Consider the following 19,396-nt stretch of genomic DNA (forward strand, 5'->3'; position numbering starts at 1 on the left):
AAAATCTAACTTTGATGACAAACTCAATTATGTCTTCTCTGACCAGAACCAAACCATAGGTTTCACATCATACACACACAATAAATGTGGCCAAATGAATATTATTTTTTAAACCAAGATGCCACCCTACTGAAATAGCCTTTCATGATTGATGCACCATCAATGAACAACCAAATTCCCAAATCATAGAAATATAATCTTACGTGAGAACCCTGGGAACAAGCAGGAACCTATTTTCTCCTAATACTTTATTGCAGCCTTCATTGAAAATAAGCTTTAGTTCACTGATAATGAACTACAGCTTATGGGAATAAATCCAATTTGTAACTATGTTTGAAATTGCGTTTATCTGAATGGAAAATACCACTTTTATTAACATCTCTAATAAATTTAATTAAACTGATAATTCTGTCAACAATCTAAAATCAATATTGTTTCTGAGACAATTATACAACTGTACTAATTCTTCCAACAGGAAAAGTCAGTCTCTACATTCATAAATACAAATAACAACAGCACCTACTTCCCTTCTCATTGAAATGAGATATTTGTAAAGTACTTATCACAGTTCCTTACACATCATAAACATTTCATAAATGCTTCATTCCTTATTGTATAGATGAAAAAGAGTCAGAGGTAAAGTAATCTGGCCCATAATATTGGAGCTAATTAACAACAGTTAAAAGCAGTAGTTGGACCCATTTCTCCTGACTTTGAGTCAAGAATTTTTCCCAGTATGTTACATTTTCCCATAGCAATTTGATGCCTAAAAAGGAAATGTGGCTGTTATGCAGCCTCTTGGAGTTCGTCAGGTAAGAAAGTTGGGGCTACAATCCAGGTTCTTTCTACTATACCACAGGAACTTGTATATAACAACAACGTATTTCTGAGTTGAACAAAAATGCAAACCTACCTTTTTGCGTAGTTTCTCTGCAGCATCAAGTTCAGATTTAATAGTCTTATCAAACTTATTTAAAAGTTTGGGTTTCTTTTTCTTAGCTGAAAAGACATAAAAGAAAAAAAAGCATATTTCTAATTTCAAAATCCAGTAGTAGTTACCAGTGAAAGGTATTTAGTTGGGGAGAGAAGTCACAGACAAAATTTTTAAGAAATGGCCTGGGAGAGCAGTTTTCAACCCAGGGTCCATGAATAAGCTAAGCTCATTAACTTCATTTTATAAAAGAAACTGAGCTTATCAGAGATGTGTGCCTGTGTGCATATATGTAGGTTGTGTTTTACATTTTAATCACTGTATTTCAATAGGATTGTTTTCCTTTGTAATCTTAGTTTTAATTTATACATTTATTTTACCCATTTAAAAATAACCTCTGAAGGAGTCCACAAGCTTCACCAGCCCTCAAAATATTAAGAATCCCTCACTTAAAAGCTGCACTTTATAAGAGCAAGTATATTCTTGGTTCACCCAAAATATCCTCACCAGTCAACAAAGGAAAGTGTTGTTTTCTATAGACTACAGGAATTGTGGAAGTAAATAGGGAAACTTTTAGGAGTAATAGCACTAGTGGAGCTTGGGAGAGCCTAGCAATGGGAAGAATTCTGTAGAGAGGGTGTTGCTCTTTCTGAGTGTAATTTAGCAATCACAATGAAATAATCTCAGAGTTCAGAAGAGCCTCAGAAGCCAATTCTTGTCCAATAAACATCAGAATGAGAATCTCTCCTACAATCTCCAGCAGACAGATTGGTTGGCAAGGCTTGGCCTGAGGACCTGAACTCCAGAGAATCCAGCTGCCTCCAGTAGCCTATTCTACTTTCAGATAGCCAAAATTGTTGGGTTTTACTATTAACAGCCTTAGTTTGCACTAAGAAAGTAAGAAGTGGGGGCAGCCGGGTGGCTCAGTGGATTGAGAGCCAGGCCTAGAGATGGGAGGTCCTAAGTTCAAATCTGGCCTCAGACACATCCCAGCTGTGTGACCCTGGGCAAGTCACTTGACCCCCATTGTCTAGCCCTTACCACTCTTCTGCCTTGGAGTCAATACACAGTGTTGACTCTAAGACAGACTCTAAGACTAAGAGGTAAGGGTTTAAAAATAAAAAGTAAGAAGTAAGATTTCTAAATTCATACTCTGATTTTCTTGGTTAGGTCCTGAGGGTCATCAGATAAAAGATAGTTACTTCCATAAAGGACACCATGAGGCAAATGAAGCTGCTCAAAATAGCTATTGACTTTATAGAATTTAGCACTAGAAAGATCCTTTGAGATTATTGAATCTAATTCCCTCATTTTACAGATGACACACACGGAATCCATACTCTCACATATTCATGCTTCATTAAAAGGAAAAGTAATAAGATTTCTTCCCTAATTTGTCAGAGAAAAAGGATGTTGCTAATGAAGAATAGCTCTAAGGTGACATGTATAATGATAATGACTCTGATAGAGCACTTTGCGAAGTACATGATCTCAGCTAAGCTCATTAACTTCATTTTATAAAGGAAACTGAGTCTAGGAGAGATGAGCTTGTCCAAGGTTGCACAGCGAGGAAATGACCAGGAGGGAATCCAACACAGACTTTTCTGCCTCCAAGTACAATATTTAATCCATTATGCCTTCCTACCTCTTCCCATAATGGTATTATTTACTGGAAGGTCAAATACTAGAGCTGAAGCTTAAACACTTTGGCCATTTAATAAGAAGCCAGAACTAGCTTGAAAAGATACGGATGCTAGGAAAGACTGATGGTGACAGCGGAAGATGAGATGGATGGAGAGTGTCATGGAACCAACGAATATGAATTTGAACCAACTGAGACTGTGGAGGATAGAAGCAACTGGCATGTTATGGTCCATGGAGTCATAAAGAGTTGGGCATGACTAAATGACTAAACAACCAAAATCCCGTTTATCAATTTCAGAGTGAACAGAACCAGAGAACAAGTATCTCTGTAGATGATAATAACTGACATTTCTATACCATTTTAAGTTTTGGAGGGATTTCTTAAACCTACTATCTTAGAATCAATACTGTGTATTGGTTCGAAGGCCAAAGAGTGGTAAGAGCCAAGCAATGGGGGATAAGTGACTTGCCCAGAGGCAGATGGCTAGGAAGTATCTGAGGTCAAATCTGAACCCAGGACCTCCAGTCTCTAAGCCTAGCTGTCAATCCACTGAGCCACCCAGCTGGCCCCAGCAATCTAAGTTTTGCAAAGTGCTTTATATTTAATATCTCATATGATCTTCACAATTATCCTCCTCCCTGATATTCTCTGCTCTCCAGGTTTCGGGGATAAAATTCTTTCCTTGTTCTCCTACTAACTACCTAACCACAAGGAAAAATGTTCCTATTTCAATGAGACTGACTCAATCAAAGTCAATGGCCTGCCTGTAATAGAGATAGTTTGGGTCAGAGCTATTATTCGAAATGAGACCTTCTGACCAGCACACTTTCCTTAATACCCAAAATACTGAAGCTTATTATGGTAATTTGATGACCATACATTTTTATAGCACACCAGAGTCTAAAAATGCTTTCCTCACAAAAACTCTCTGATGTCTCTTTAATAGAGATATTAAGTGTTTGTAAAGCCTGACCCTAAGGGAGGAAAATACAGGATTTTTTCTCTATTAACAAACCTAAAGTAGTTGTAACTTTTTAATATGGAAGCATTTTTAGGGGAAAAAAAATTGAAACTCTCATACCCAAAAGCTTTCACTAAAATAAGCACCAAGCTTTTCTTCTAGTTTTCTTGTCATTTATGCTGACAGACACTTCAACATAAGCAAAATGATAAATTGGGAGACACGACTCATTGCTAACATGACAGACACTAAATCCCACAACTACAAATCTGTATATTTCAGTGAAGTGTCAAGTCAATTCATTCTCCAAACCTTTAATATATGTGCTAACATATAAAAGAACAAAGAAGCAGTTGAGAACAGTTATGATTTATAATTCTGAGCCTCTGCTTGCAACAAACAAATTTTATTTTATATTTTTGGTATACTTTGGGGAAAATGTTAAAAGAATAGCAAAATAACTAAATCAGGAAAACATAGCAAGAATATCTATATTACAAATATAAAAACATAACAAGAATACTTGCTTGAATTCTTTTTAAAAATCTTCCTATAATGTATTCACCTGTTTTCATGCCATGATAAATATAATAGGATGAATATAACTGAATCTTTAATGACTTGAAGGTCTGAAGTACTTTGGGGATATTATGTTAAACACTGATTATAATTGTACAGTGCCCTGAATGTGTGAGTGTGGAAAGTATAGGCTGCATATGATGACCTTGGACATATCTCAGAAGGTATGTGTTTTTGTTCTTTTATTTAGTTTTAAAAAAGTTTAATATTCATGTGTTTTACTGTTACTTGCCTCTTCCCCTTAACATGGAGTGTTGAAAAAACCCAACTGAGGATTAAAATGAAAATCCAACAACATTTAAGAGCTATAACTAGAGTAGGACCACTGAGGCTTTACACTGAGGTGGTTGGTAAATCTGGAAGTCAAGGACAACACATGGTATACTTCTCTCATTCCCCTTACCAGCTCCTCCATTGTATAATAATTCACTTTACTGAAAAAAAAAATGGATAAAAAATAACATCATCCTGACAATGATATTCAGAGGAATCACTGAGCTAACTTGAAAATTGAAAAGAAGGAAAAGACAGGTTGAATTTCTTTTGGGGAAAATGGGCAGCATTTTTTAGTTCCTTTGACATTCTAAACAAAATTCCAACATTAATCTTCTCGTCATACTCCATGCTATGATCATGAAACACTGTCATCTCCAAAACAACACTGTGTGTGACAACATGCAATGGTGAGATATATGTGTAAATAGATGACAGGCTATTCCCAATGATGAGTTTAATAAAAACAAGTGGCATAAAAGAGTCAAATGGGATACATGACTGGAAAAGAAGGTAAATGTGTGAAACGTGAAAGAAATGGCAGCAGTGAGGAGGCTCAGTGGATTGAGAGTCAGACTTAGAGATGGGAAGTCCTAGGTTCAAATCTGGCCTAGATGACTGATGCTGGGCAAGTCACTTGACTTGACTGCTCTTCTACCTTAGAACCAATACACTATATTAATTCTAAGATAGAAGGTAAGGACTTTAAAAAAGAGTAAAGGAGATAATAAGCCTAAGGACAATTCACATACAGAATTAGAAATCCCGCTACATTAAAAGACTATGAGTGAATAAGAGCTTTAGATTAAAGACATTCATCACTCCTTTTTCTGAGAAGGATCTGTGCAACTTCATACAGGAAGAGAACAGACTTTGGGAAGTAGTTGATGTACAAAGGAGCTGGTTCCTCAACATATTCCAAATTTTCAGCTTGCCTTCCTAGAAGCTCTAGAGAATTTCCCCTTTGGTGAGATCAGGGCTTCCCTCTTAGTTGATAAGATATCGCACTTCAGAGTAGGAAAGTATCTTTATTCTGTGAGGTTTCTATATATTTTTATTTCTTATAACTTATCCAATTTTTGTTCACTCTGATAGTTAGCTTAGATAAATGGGTTTACTCACTATTAAAAAAAAAGATTTAGGGAAAGAATTTCAGCACATTAGGCAAATCTACTTATGGAAGGACAAAGATAATCAATCAGATATTCAATAAGCATTCCTTAAGCACTTATGCCAGACACTGTGCTAAGTGCTGGAGATTTAAAGAAAGGCAAGACAGCCTCTGCTCTCAAGGAGTACAGTCTAATGCGGGAGACAACATGCAAGTAACTATGTACAAAGAAGTTATAGTCAGGATAAATTAGAAATAATAAAATAAAGAAAGTACCAAAATTAAAAGTCATTAGAAAAAGCTTCTTATAGAAAGCAGTATTTTAGGCTTGGGCTTGAAGGAAGCCAGGAGGCAGAGATGAGACCAGAAAGCGTTCCAGACATTGAGAACAGCCAGGAGAAATGCCTGCGTGGAGTCCTGAGGAGAAGTATCTTGTTAGAGGAACTGAAAGAAGACCATTGTCACTGGATTTCAGCATACAGCAAAAAAGGTGTAAGTAAAGGGGGGAAGAAGGGCACTAGATCCTGAAGGTGATATGAATTAGGACAAGAAGGCATGAATTGGCTGAAATCATTACTACTGTATGAGGGCACTGACAACAGTAATGAGACTAGAGTCAAGGAAATAACATTAAAAAAAAAAGAAATAGTATCATTAAGCATTAGAAACTAATAACTACTGCTATAGTTCCCTGGACAATTTAGAAGGGACAGAATTGGCTTCTGGGCAACTCTTCTCTATAAAATGGAATTCGGCGCTTTAAATTTCCTTTTTTTTTTTTAAATAGGAAGCTAACAGTTGGAGAGAATACAAGATTAATGAAAGAAATTAAAGTATGGGAAGTTTAGTATTAATGTAAAGAAAAATGAACTGGACAGAATGCATCTGTCACTTACCACTTGTATGAGCTCATTCAGCCATTTTTCCTATTTGGGTCTAGATTTCCTCTTATTTACCATTTGTATGAGCTTTCCTCATATAAGAAAGTAAAAGGGCTGGAATAATCATTAATATTCCTTCCTTTCAGTAATATTCCCAACCCAACCCTATATATAAAGTTTGCAAAATCCATTACATATATTATCTTATTTGAGCCTAACAATTGTGTGAGGAAGGTGCTATTATTGACCCTGTTTTTACAGATAAAGAAACCGAGGCAGATAAGTTAAGTGATGTGCTCAGGATCCAACAAAATGGTCTTAGAGTAAGAAAACATGAGCTGAAGACTTGACTGATAACACCTACTGGCTGTTACCTATAGTAAATTAGTTAACTTCTCTGAACCTTAAATTTCTCATCTGTGAAATGGGATGATCAATATTTACATTAGCTCCATTAAGTATGTTGAGAGTTTAAAAAAAAAAAACATTGAGAACTTATTAAAGGATATGCCAAGCAATAATGCTAGGGAAACAAAGGTAAAACAGAAATTTCCTCAGGGAGCTTACATTTTAATGAGAAAGGGGCAAGAAAGTAATATAGACAAAATGAATACAAATTAGTTTCGGAAGGAGAAGTCCTGGATGCTGGAGGGGCCATGAAATGCTTCATGAAGAAGGTAATGTTGGAGCTGAATGCTGAAGAAAACTAATGATTCTGAGAAGAGGAGGTGAGAAGGGAGATGATTCTAGGCACAAGGAACACAAGTGAAAAGTACAGAGAGAAAACACAAAGTTGTGGGGTGTGGGGAATACCAAATAGGCTTCTGTGGCTGGAATGAAGATTATTTAAAAAAAAAAGTAAGGTATAAGCAGTCTGGAAAGGCAGGACTGACCTTAAATGTGAAATGCTTTTTATGCCAAACAGATAACTTTACATTTGATGCTGAAAGAAAGAAAATCACTGGGATTTTTTGAGTTAAGGCTAGGAGGGGTTACATGGTCAGAGCTGATTTTTTGAAAAATCATATTGGTCTGAGCAGTTAGGGGGCTCAGTGGATAGAAAGTCAGGGGTAGAGACAGGAGGTTCTGGGTTCAAATTTGCCTTCAGATAATTCCTACCTGTGTAACAGTGGGCAAGTCACTTAACCCCAGTTGCCTAGCCCTTACCACTCTTCTGCCCTAGAATTGATAGCATCAGTTCTAAGAAAGTAAGGGTTTTTTTTTAAATTCACATTGGGGGTTGAATAGAAGATGGACTTCAGACATGCAATCTCTTGCTGTATCTATCCTTCGAGAGAAATGGAAGAAGAAAGTTAGTGGTGTGAAACTTTGACTTCACCTTTTTTCCTACCTAATCTCCAGTCTCTGGAGGAGTGAAATGGTTATGAAATGGGGTTGCCTCTAGCCCAGGTTCTAAACTCTGTTGGGTAGATGAGTGATGTCTTCCTCTAAATGATGAACATTCTCCTATCTGGCCATACTCTTCACATCTCTGTGACTCTGAACTGTAAATCATCATCCGAGTCCCATTCCCCACCCAAGTCTGAATTCTCATCCTCTTCAACGCCCCCCCCCCCCTCCAAACTTACAGCCTAACTCCATCCAGTCCTTTCACTGTGCCCTCTGGAATGTCTGTTCCATAGGCAACACATTCCACTCCATTTAAATTTTTTTCCTCTACTATGCCTTCTATTTACTAACTCTTACTGAAACTTGGCTTCTATTGACGACAAAATCTTCCTGGATGTACCTTTACTCATTTCTCTTCTCTTCATTAGGAAAGGCAGAGGAGTCAGAATATCCCTTGTTCCCCAGCGACACTTCCAATTCATCCCCTTAGCTCCATTATTTTCTTTGAGGTTCATGTTATTCCTATCCACCTCACAAAGAAAATCCTGGTAGCTATTATCTACAGACCCCTAGCTGACTGCCCTTTCTTCCTCAAAGAGTTCAGGGTCTGACTCACAAATTTTCTCTCTTTCCTAACTCCTACACTAATACTGGGGGACTTCAACATACACATTAATTCTCCCTCCAATACCCTAAACACTCAGTTCCTCAAACTACCCACTTCCCATGAGTGTTAATAATGGCTCCTAAGTATAAAAGCAGTGATGTTGGTAGCTCTGATAATCCTAGAAAAAGAAATAAACTGCCTGACTGGGTACGTTTGTATGAGAAATACTTATTAAATACTGGGGCTCATTATTATGCACGATTTCCAACTTAAGCAAAGAGTTTTGTAACATATTGATCATGTAAAATAAGGTCCTACTGTAATTCAGTTTTGGACAAATGGAGTTTAAGAGACCCTATGCAGTTTGAAATGTCCATCAAATGCTTGCAGAACTGGAACTTGGAGGAGAAATTGTCTGGATATATTGATGTGACAATCATTTGCATAGAAAAGTACTTTGTAATCTTCAAAGTATCATATGAAAGTTATTTTTCCTCACAATGTATCTTCAGGCATGATTAAACCAAGTGCTCTAGTCCCCTTTGTAGAAAGGAGTTTGCTTGTGGGATTGTGTTGGACACACCCTTACACCTTATCCTTGAATTTACCTAAAAAGAAATGTTGGGAATAGACTGGAGATGATTTCAATAAAAAGAATTTAAAAGGATACAAAGAGGTGAAGAAAATAAAGGGGTAAAGAAAAAACTGTGCTATTGGGTTTTCACCATACTTTACATATACTATTTCATTTGAATCAGAGATAGGTAGGTGTTATTATCTTCTTTTCACAGATGAGGAAACTGAGGTACGGTCTTGTGTATAATCACATAGCTAACAAGCATCAGAGTCAGGAATTGAATCCAGGTTTTCCTGAATCCACATCCAAGATTCTACTACATTATATTTCTTCCCAAAAGTAAAGAAAAGGAAAGGAAAAATATGTCCTGAATTTAAGGGTCATATTTAAAATTAGAAAATCTAAAAGATACATAAACCAAATTTATTACTCTATCAGTCATACTTGTCAACAAAGCCACCATGGCATTTTAAAAAAAAAAAACCTCATATCAGAATTAGAAATGCTGCATTCATTTGAGTCTTAACATGTTATCATTTTTTATTTTTATTAGCCAGGTGCTAATAAAATGGCAAATGGTACACTATAAACTTGTCAGATAGCAAGGCAAAGCTATATTTTAGAAAAAATAATAAATAAAATATAAAATGGTAATGGATTCTAGTGCCCAGCACCTTAAGAAAAGTAGCAGATATGCTGAATGATTAGAAAATCCCACCTATAAAGTACAGAGAGAAGAAGCCTCTATCTACAAGTGTTTCTGCAAATCTTTTCAGCATGGGACACTCCTGGGATTCTCCACTTCTTTGTTTCCTCATTTATAAATGTGAGTTGTGCAAGATTTCCCCTACTGTTTGTCTTCACACAGAGATATAAAATGAATCTATCAATAGAGATAAAATGCTATTTACACCTGAGAAATACCATTGATATCCCTAAATTTTCAGACACACTTCTTGTTTGTTTTTTCAGGACTTGGCAGGGGTGGGAGGAATAAAAACGATAATTTATATATATACCTTTTTTGAGATTACTTTAAAAATACTTTTAACCAACCTCAGAAATTAGCATCAGTGATATTCTTCACAGAAACTAGAATGATGAGCAGAATGCAAAATTGGACAATTGTCAACTCCAGAGACAGGTTCTTATCTTCGAGCACATCTCTTAGCTGGGAGTTTGGTAAGCTTAAAAAAAAAAAAAGACAGACTACCCTTCTTTAACTCCCTATAGCTAGGAAATAATGGACTTTTATTCTGCTCCGAATTAAATATCAACTACATACCAGCAGGAGTTCAATAGTCAAAGCTTAAACAGAACAGTTAACATAAATATTTTTCAACTGAGAGACACTAATACAAAACAGTAAACATTATATAAAGGGCAATTATTTTCCTCTGCCCCTTCTATTGAAATGATGTGGGATTCAGCTGGGAGCTTTCAATGAATCCAGCAAGTATTCTAGTTTATTAAATGTAGTCAGTTATCTCCCCATAGGATTATTTTAATAAATTATACATCACTTTCCTTCTAGTATAATAATCCTTTAACAGATGTGACCCCATATGTTAAATTGGAAATTACAGAGAAGCTAAGTGATCTGCTTTCTGAACAAAATAGAAACTGCTTCCGTGCCAACATGTGTCCAAGGAGATCTATAGTCCTACTGTCCCTTCCTACATACTATTTCATACAAAGACTTGCAGTCTTTCAGTGGGCACTGTAAAATCTCATTTTCCTAATGAAACCTTCCCTGGCTCACCAGAACTGAAATGATCATTCTTTCCCCTTAGTCCACTTCAATTAAATTCAATTTAATAATCATTTATGAAACACCTAGCTCAGGCAAGATACTGTGCTAGGCACTAGAGAGAGTAAGACAAAGATAAAACCCCTTAAAACAAGAAAAAATAATCGCTGATCTCAAGAAGTTTACCTGAAGGAGGAGAGAGACAATGTTTATACAGTTAAAATTCCTTGAGGTAATAGATTATTTATTTTAGTTTTTCTCTCCAGCACCTAGCAAAGTGCCTGACACATAGTGGGTGCTTGATAAATACTTGCTGAATTTGAAGGAGTGAACTAACACTTCTTCATAGGAGCTCTTAACTTACATTTTATGAACTTTTAAAAGATAACTAGTTAACTGTATTTCAACATAATTAATTTCATTTATAATCCTATACATTTTATTTTATGATGTTAAAAAGCATTTTTCTGAGAAGAGGTCCATAGGGTTCACTTATTAGCCAAAACAGGCCAGGATACAAAAAAAAGTTAAGAACCTTAAACTAGGGGGGATTCAAGAAAGCCTTTTTCCATGAGACAAGCACTTGATTTGTGCTATGAAAGAAATTGAGGTGAAAAGACAAAAATGAGAAGGGAATCCCTTCCAAGTATGGGGTATAAAGGCCTGCACAAAGATGCTAGCAAATTTGAGGAAAAGCAAATAGTAAGAATTGGCAGAAATGTCAATATGTGAAGCAAAGTAGCAGAAAAAAAACTGGAGATCTAAGCTTGAGCCAAAGTGAGAAGGCTTAGTGATGAGAAAAATTCTAAGGGTATCTTTGAAAAACCTCCCTCTATAAAGAGGCAAAATTAATGTTATTGGTTATAGGGGAGGTGGTAAACATGACAGAATGACCAACCTGTTTTTATAGTTAATAAGGTAATAGTCAAGGGGCAGCTGGGTGGCTCAGTACATTGAGAGCCAGGACTAGAGATGGTAGGTACTAAGTTCAAATCTGGCCTCAGACACTTCCTAGCTGTGTGACCCTGGGCAAGTCACTTACTCCCCATTGACTAGCCCTTACCACTCTTCTGCCTTGGAACCAATACACAGTATTGATTCTAAGATGGAAGGTAAGGGTTTTTTTTTTTAAATAAGGTAATAGTCAACATGTTCGATTCCCTGGAACATAAAATTGTGTGCAAATGTCCTTAAGCAATGATGAAATGACAAAACGACATATAAACCATTCCCAGGATTTTAAAAATAGAAAAAAATAAAATTTTAAAGTTGTAATTCCATTATAGATCCAAGTATGATAATAGATAAATAAATAAGGCATCAACTCAAATTCATTGCGGTAGGAAAAGAATCATTGCCTCCTTTGCTACACCAAACCAAAAATGATAGAATAGAACAGAACCATGATGTTCCAGTCTATCCAAAAAGTGATACTCAGACTATGGACTATATTTCTGAGTACTCTAATATGAGAACGAATATCACAAATTGAAAGAAACAAGAGAGAAGTTACAAAAATAACAATTGGATATGGGAAAAATTTTAAGATCATAATGGTTGAAAAGGATAGATTAAAGAAGTATCTAAGAATAGTGGATGAATTTAAGGAAAGAAAAATACAGGACATGTATAGCCACTGTTCAATAATTCTTTTTTAGAACAAATACATATAAGCTGATAATCTGTTTCAATTTGATATTCTTATATTCTTTTTCTCTTCATTGAATTATATCTGGCTATTCTGGAAACACTAAAACAAAATGTTTTTGAATTTTTCAGTCTAATGGCTGAAAATTGCTTTAAGAGTTCAAGTCACTGACCTTTTGAGAATAACATGGCTTTTAAAAAAAGTTGCCATGATTTGGAACTATGCCCAAAGGGTGCTAAAAGACTGTCTGTCCTTTGATCCAGCCATAGCACTGCTGGGTTTGTACCCCAAAGAGAAAATAAGGGAAAAGACGTACAAAAATATTTATAGCTGCGTTCTTTGTGGTGGCAAAAAATTGGAAAATGAAGGGGTGTTCTTCAATTGGGGAATGGCTGAACAAATTGTGGTATATGTTGGTGATGGAATACTATTGTGCTCAAAGGAATAATAAAGTGGAGGAAATCCATGGAGACTGGAATGACCTCCAGGAAGTGATGCAGAGTGAGCGGAGCAGAACCAGGAGAACACTGTACACAGAGACTGATACACTGTGGTACAATCGAATGTAATGGACTTCTCCATTAGTGGCAATGCAGTGATCCTGAACAATTCTTAGGGTCTTATGAGAAAGAACACTATCCACATCCAGAGGAAGAAATGTGGGAGTAGAAATGCAGAAGAAAAACAACTGCTGGATCACTATGGTTAGATGGGGAAATGACTGGGGATATAGACTCTAAAGGATCACCCTAATGCAAATATTAATAACATGGAAATGGGTATTGATCAATGATGCATGTAAAATCTAGTGGAATTGCGTGTCAGATATGGGAGGGGGGTGAGAGGAGGGAAGGGAAAGAACGTGAATCTTGTAACTGTGTAATTGGGAATCTGTTATCCTAAAAACTGCATTTCCCAGGAGCCCACTGACTTCCTATTGTTATGTGGTGACTTAGTTAGAGATATATTGGGTGGGGTCCCTGGTCTTGCTCTTTTTGTTTCCTGGGTTGTGACTGTGGTGGTAAGCAGGCTTTTTGAACAGATAGATTAGCCATGGGCATGTGGTTTTTACTTTACCTTTTTTATTCCTTTAGTTCTAATGATCATTAATAAATCTTTTAAAATATAATATTTGAAATTATTTAATATTAATTTTAATTTTTACAATTATGGCTAATTTAAAATTTTACATAACCATGGAAAAAATTCTAAATTAATTAATTAAATAAAGTTTCCAAATTTAAAAAAGTTGCCATGAAAAACAAAATGTAAACTGAAAATAACTCATTAACTTTATATACACTTTAATGTGTATATTTTTATTTTAATAACAATATCTAACTTCACACCTTTACAAAATGTAATCTTTTATAAATTAATATAGAAAATTAATACAAATAACATAATTATATAAAATTAATATAAAATATGAATTTATAAAGAAATACTAACTTTCTCAAACACAGGGCATTGACAGAGAGACAATTTGGAAAAACAGAAAAACTGCCTTGGAGCCAGAAAGTTCAAGTCTAGTCTCTGACACATACTAGCTGTATGACCACTGGCAAAACATTTAAATTCTCAATTCTCACACAACACTCTCGAACTGTAGAATACTTTCTAAGACTCTTTAAGTTGCTGATCTGCACTAGTAGAGGGAGTTTATGAACTAGGAACTCCCCATACCAATGAAGCAGTAGGTCTGGATACACTTCTTTTCCCATCCCCTTCATTTTCTCAAAAAATACTGACCTTAGATCATTACTGTAAGCAGCCTACCACCTGGAGAAAAGTGATAGCATTCAAAAACATTCCTGATTAATATCCTTCCAAAACAGATAATATATGTTGTTCCAGTGACTTTTATGCATAATGTACAACTTATTTTTATGCAAAGATACACCTTATGTTTTGGGTCTTAACAGATGGCAAATTCTTTTTACCAGAGTTTTAAATTTACACAGTGGGATTGAGAATTATTTATACAGTAAACACTTTAGCTGATCTTATCTTTGGACAAGTTTAATTAAAGGATGAGATACCAGTATCACAATAAAGCAGACTCATGGGAGAAAGAAGTAACTTCCATCTTCACTGAATACATTATTCTGCTGCTGCAATTTAAGGCATACATGTAAATTAATGGGACTTTAGAGTTTTATGATAAATCCCATAAGCATTTGGCTTTCTTGTTGGCTGTTTTCAAACTCAGTGTTAATAAAGCTTTAACACCCAAGGCAGGGAAGGATGCCAAAGTTGGCTGTTTAATGAAACACTCCTGCTAATTTTTCTTAAAGAGTTCTCTAGGATCCATCACACCTTATGTAGGTTGTGGATGTTCACTTTCTGTTTTACATTAGGAACCTATCATAGGAAAATAAATGTGTTAAAAAAATAATAAAATAATGCCTTCTGATCCTCAGAGACCCTGTCTAGGTCCCTGGGAAACTTTGAGGATTAATGAGAGAGTGCTCTTAAAGAGGGCATTTAAAATCTGTGATAACAAATGAAATGTAAAAATTTTAGGACATAAAATATACAGTATGTCATTTTGTTCTATTTTGTTTTTCTTTTCCCATGACTGCTACCTCTCCCCATCCTCAACAGAACCTTCCACTATTGTAACAATTCTGTAAGGCCAAACAAAAGTAATCAATATATTGGCCATGTCTGAAAGTGGATTTGGATTCAATATTTTAACTGTAGTGACAAAGTAACTGGATTTATTATGAGAATGTAGCTTCTCTGAGGGGAGGGACCATCTTGCTTTTATTTTTTTTTAATTGGTATCCCTAGTACCTAGCACAAGTGCCAGGCCCAGAAATTAAAGAAACAAATAAAAAATGAATGAATGGATAAATAAATAAATAAACATATACATAAATAAATAAATAAGCAAGTAAATAAATAAATACATGGATGGATGAAAAAATAAATAAATAAATGAATGAATAAATAAATAAATAAATGAATGAATGAATGAATGAATGAATGAATGAATGAATAAATAAATAAATAAGCACCTAATAAAAGCTTGACAGACTAAATGGGAAGCCCTCTAAGAGATAATTTGGTATTGTAAAAAATAGACTCGAATACAGGACTACAATCCCCATGAGCCTTTGCTCCACTTCCCCAAAATGCCTTGTAATCTCACCTGGGCCGAGATTGAGAAGGTATTTAAGCTGATTCAAAGGCTTTTGAGGCTCTCACTCTTGGACTTCCGTTTTGGGGCAGGCCTGTTTTTTTTTCATAATGTAGGTGAGGTTGTGTCTAGGCCTCTCTATGGCCTGGACACGTGTCTCTTATCCTGTATTTTCTTTAATCCTTAATCTTCAATAAACCTCTAAAAAATATAATACTCCTTGCAGAGAGAAACAAATTTCTACCTGCCTCAGTCTCCCGTCTCCCCTAAATTTTAATCTTTACAGTGTCCAACCACTGCATTTTGCTGGCAACAAAACTGAGATGTAGAGGCCACCTAAATTTATTCAGTCATTTCCAGTCACATCCGACATTCTATGAGCACATTTAGGGTTTTCTTGGCAAAGATACTGGAATTGCTTGTTATTTCCTTCTCTAATTCATTTGACAGATGAGGAAACTGAGGGAACAAGGTTATGTGACTTACTCATGGTCCCACAGCTAGTATGTGAGACCAGATCTGAACTCAAAGATGAGCATTCCTGACTCCAGGCCTGGTACTCTGTCTACCGTGCCACCTACCTGCGCTTCTCCCTGGTCACACTGCAGAGCAAAGGTTCAATGTTAGATCCTTGGATTTGAGGCTACTACTTTTTTCCCACTACAGGAGAAACTTTTATAAATGCACAAATAAGGTGCTAAATCAAGATTAGAACACAAATCTTTGGACTCTGGGTCCAGTGCTTTTTCTATGGCATCTTTTGACCCGAAAACATTTCTTTAAAAGAGAATGAATAGAATAATATGGAAATAGACTTCCGGGTAATCATGGCTGCAATCTAGAAGCTGCACGCTTTCTCTCCCCAGCACCGAACGAAATAGACTACATCAAAGGAGCATAAAATCACCTTTGGAGGAACAGAAGGACTCCCCAGTACCCCACAGAGGCAAAGGTACGTGGGGCTTGAACATTTCCACACTAAAATAAGAAGGAAAAACTTGCACAGAAAAGTGAACTGAGCCGCCCTTCCCCCACCCCACCTCCCCCACTAAACCAGAGTGAGCTACCTGAGCGCTCACCGGGACAGCGAGTGAGTGGGGAGCGTCTCTGTCTGGGGGGGGCACTCCAGGGTCCTTGGGATCTGGGGACTGCCAGGAAAAAAACGTCTCAGGGCGCTTTTACTGGAGAATCCAGGGGACCTGGACTCGGTGCGGGCTGCGCTGAACAACGCGCGCTGATTATCTGGGCGGAGCTGAATACCTGGGCTCGGAGGCTGGGAAGAACTAGTCTGAAGCAACCTAAATTCACAGAAAAACCGCTCTTATAACCCAGACCCCAGACCAAAAAGGAAAGGGAAATAAAACCACCAAAGGGATGGCTCACATGGCCCAAAATCAAGCCTCCAGGAAGAAAGGGAAAAAAGTGACTATTGAAAACTTTTATGGGGGAAGTACCCAAGGAAAAGAGAATGAGGAGGAAATCCAAAAAAATTCAGATCACGCCTCCCAAAATGGAAACTATCAACAAGCTCTGGAAGATCTCAAACTGGAACTTATCCAAAAGATGGAAACCTTCTGGAAAGAAAAATGGGAGAAAGAGATCAGCTGTCTGACAGATAAGACTGCTCAATTGGAAAAAGAACTCGAAGCATCCAATACAAGGGCAGACAAGGCTGAAAAGCAAATCCAGTCCCTAATGACCAGAATTAAGGACCTCGAAGAAAGTGAGATGATAAAACAGCAAGAATCAATAAAGCAAACCCAAATAATTAATGAATTGGAAGAAAACAGAAAATATCTCACTGAGAAGGTCACGGACCTGGAGAACAGAGGAAGACGAGAAAATCTCCGTATCATCGGTCTCCCAGAAAAACCAGAGGTAAACAACAAATTGGATTTTATTCTAGAGGAGATTATAAAAGAAAATTGCCCCCACGTTCTGGAGCAAGGGGGCAAAATAGAAATAGAAAGGATTCATAGAACACCTTCTATACTAAATCCCCAAAAGACAACGCCTAGGAATGTAATTGCCAAATTCAAGAGCTTCCAAGTAAAGGAGAAAATCCTACAAGAAGCCAAGAAGAAGAGCTTCAGATATAAGGGGGCTCCCATAAGGATCACACATGACTTAGCGGCTAACACACTAAGAGACCGCAAAGCATGGAACACGATATTTAGAAAGGCAAGAGAGCTGGGTCTCCAACCAAGAATCAACTACCCAGCAAAACTGACTATATACTTCCAGGGGAAAGTATGGGCATTCAACAAAATAGAAGATTTCCAAGCATTTGCTAAGAAAAGACCAGAGCTCTGTGGAAAGTTCGATATCCAAGCACAGAAAGCAAGAGAAACATGAAAAGGTAAATATGAAAGAAAGGGAAAAGGAGATAAATCTTATCTTTCTCTTTAAGTCAAACTCTCTTCTATAAGGACTACATTTACATCTAATTATATATATTAATATGTGGGGAAAATGTTTTGTGTAACTCTCATAAATTGTATCATCATAAGAGTAGTTAGAAGAAACATGCATAGGGAAAGATTGGGGAATTAACAAGATTTGGGGAAAGTTGGGGCAAAAAAAGGAAAAGGGAGGGGGGAACCGTGATAATACTAAGATTAACTTCAAGAAATAGGGGGGGAATCAATAGAATAAACTTTCCCATATAAAGATACACATGGGAAGGGGAGGGGAAGAACTCTCATATGAGAAGGAGAGGAAGAGAGCGTGAAGTGGAATTACTTAAACCTTACTCTCAGTGAAATCAAATCTGAGAGGGAAGAACATCTAGATCCAGTGGGATCCTGAATTCTATCTTATCCATTAGGGCAAGAAAGAAAGGAAAATTAAGGAGGGGGAGGGGGGAGGGAGTACAAAAAGGGAGGGAAGGAGAGGGGGGAGGGGAAGGGAGCATAAAAAGGGAGGGGCTAGAAAGGGAAGCATCTCAAGGGAGGGGACTAGGGGGACTGACCTAAAGTAAATCACTGGTTCAAAAGGAGAAAGCTAAAGAAGAAAGGTCAGAACTAGGGGAAGACATCAAAATGCCAGCGAATCCACAAATAACAATCATAACTTTGAACGTGAATGGGATGAACTCACCCATAAAACGCAGACAAATAGCAGATTGGATTAGAACACAAAACCCTACCATATGTTGTCTTCAAGAAACACATATGAGACGGGTTGACACTCACAAGGTTAGAATTAAAGGTTGGAGTAAGACCTTTTGGGCCTCAACCGATAGAAAGAAGGCAGGAGTTGCAATCATGATATCTGACAAAGCCAAAGTACAAATAGACCTGATCAAAAGGGACAGGGAAGGTAAATATATTCTGCTAAAAGGAAGTATAGACAATGAGGAAATATCACTAATCAACATGTATGCACCAAATGGTATAGCATCCAAATTTTTAATAGAGAAACTAGGAGAATTGAAGGAGGAAATAGACAGTAAAACCATATTAGTGGGAGACTTGAACCAACCACTATCAAATTTAGATAAATCAAATCAAAAAATAAATAAGAAAGAGGTAAAAGAGGTGAATGAAATCTTAGAAAAATTAGAATTAATAGACATATGGAGAAAAATAAATAGGGACAAAAAAGAATACACCTTCTTTTCAGCACCACATGGCACATTCACAAAAATAGATCATACACTAGGTCATAGAAACATGGCACTTAAATGCAGAAAAGCAGAAATATTAACTGCAGCCTTTTCAGATCACAAGGCAATTAAAATATTGATCGGCAAGGGTACATGGAGACCCAAATCAAAAATTAATTGGAAATTAAATAACATGATACTCCAAAATTGGATAGTTAGAGAAGAAATCATAGAAACAATTAACAATTTCGTTGAAGAAAATGACAACGGCGAAACATCCTTTCAAACCTTATGGGATGCAGCCAAGGCAGTACTTAGAGGAAAATTCATA

At 36.6% G+C, this 19,396-nt stretch overlaps 1 protein-coding gene across 10 annotated transcripts in view; it reads right to left on the reverse strand.

Moving 5' to 3' along the window:
* ASPH (aspartate beta-hydroxylase) overlaps positions 1–19,396 on the reverse strand; it is a 261,874-nt gene that overhangs the window by 81,859 nt on the left and 160,619 nt on the right. For all 10 annotated transcript variants that reach the window (XM_056823966.1, XM_056823963.1, XM_056823968.1 and 7 more), the window contains one exon: positions 914–999. In XM_056823966.1, the coding sequence (XP_056679944.1) occupies positions 914–999 (86 nt within the window). The remainder of the gene's footprint in view (positions 1–913; positions 1,000–19,396) is intronic.

The sequence above is a fragment of the Monodelphis domestica genome, chromosome 3, assembly GCF_027887165.1.
Source record: "Monodelphis domestica isolate mMonDom1 chromosome 3, mMonDom1.pri, whole genome shotgun sequence".
NCBI classification, from domain to species: domain Eukaryota; kingdom Metazoa; phylum Chordata; class Mammalia; order Didelphimorphia; family Didelphidae; genus Monodelphis; species Monodelphis domestica.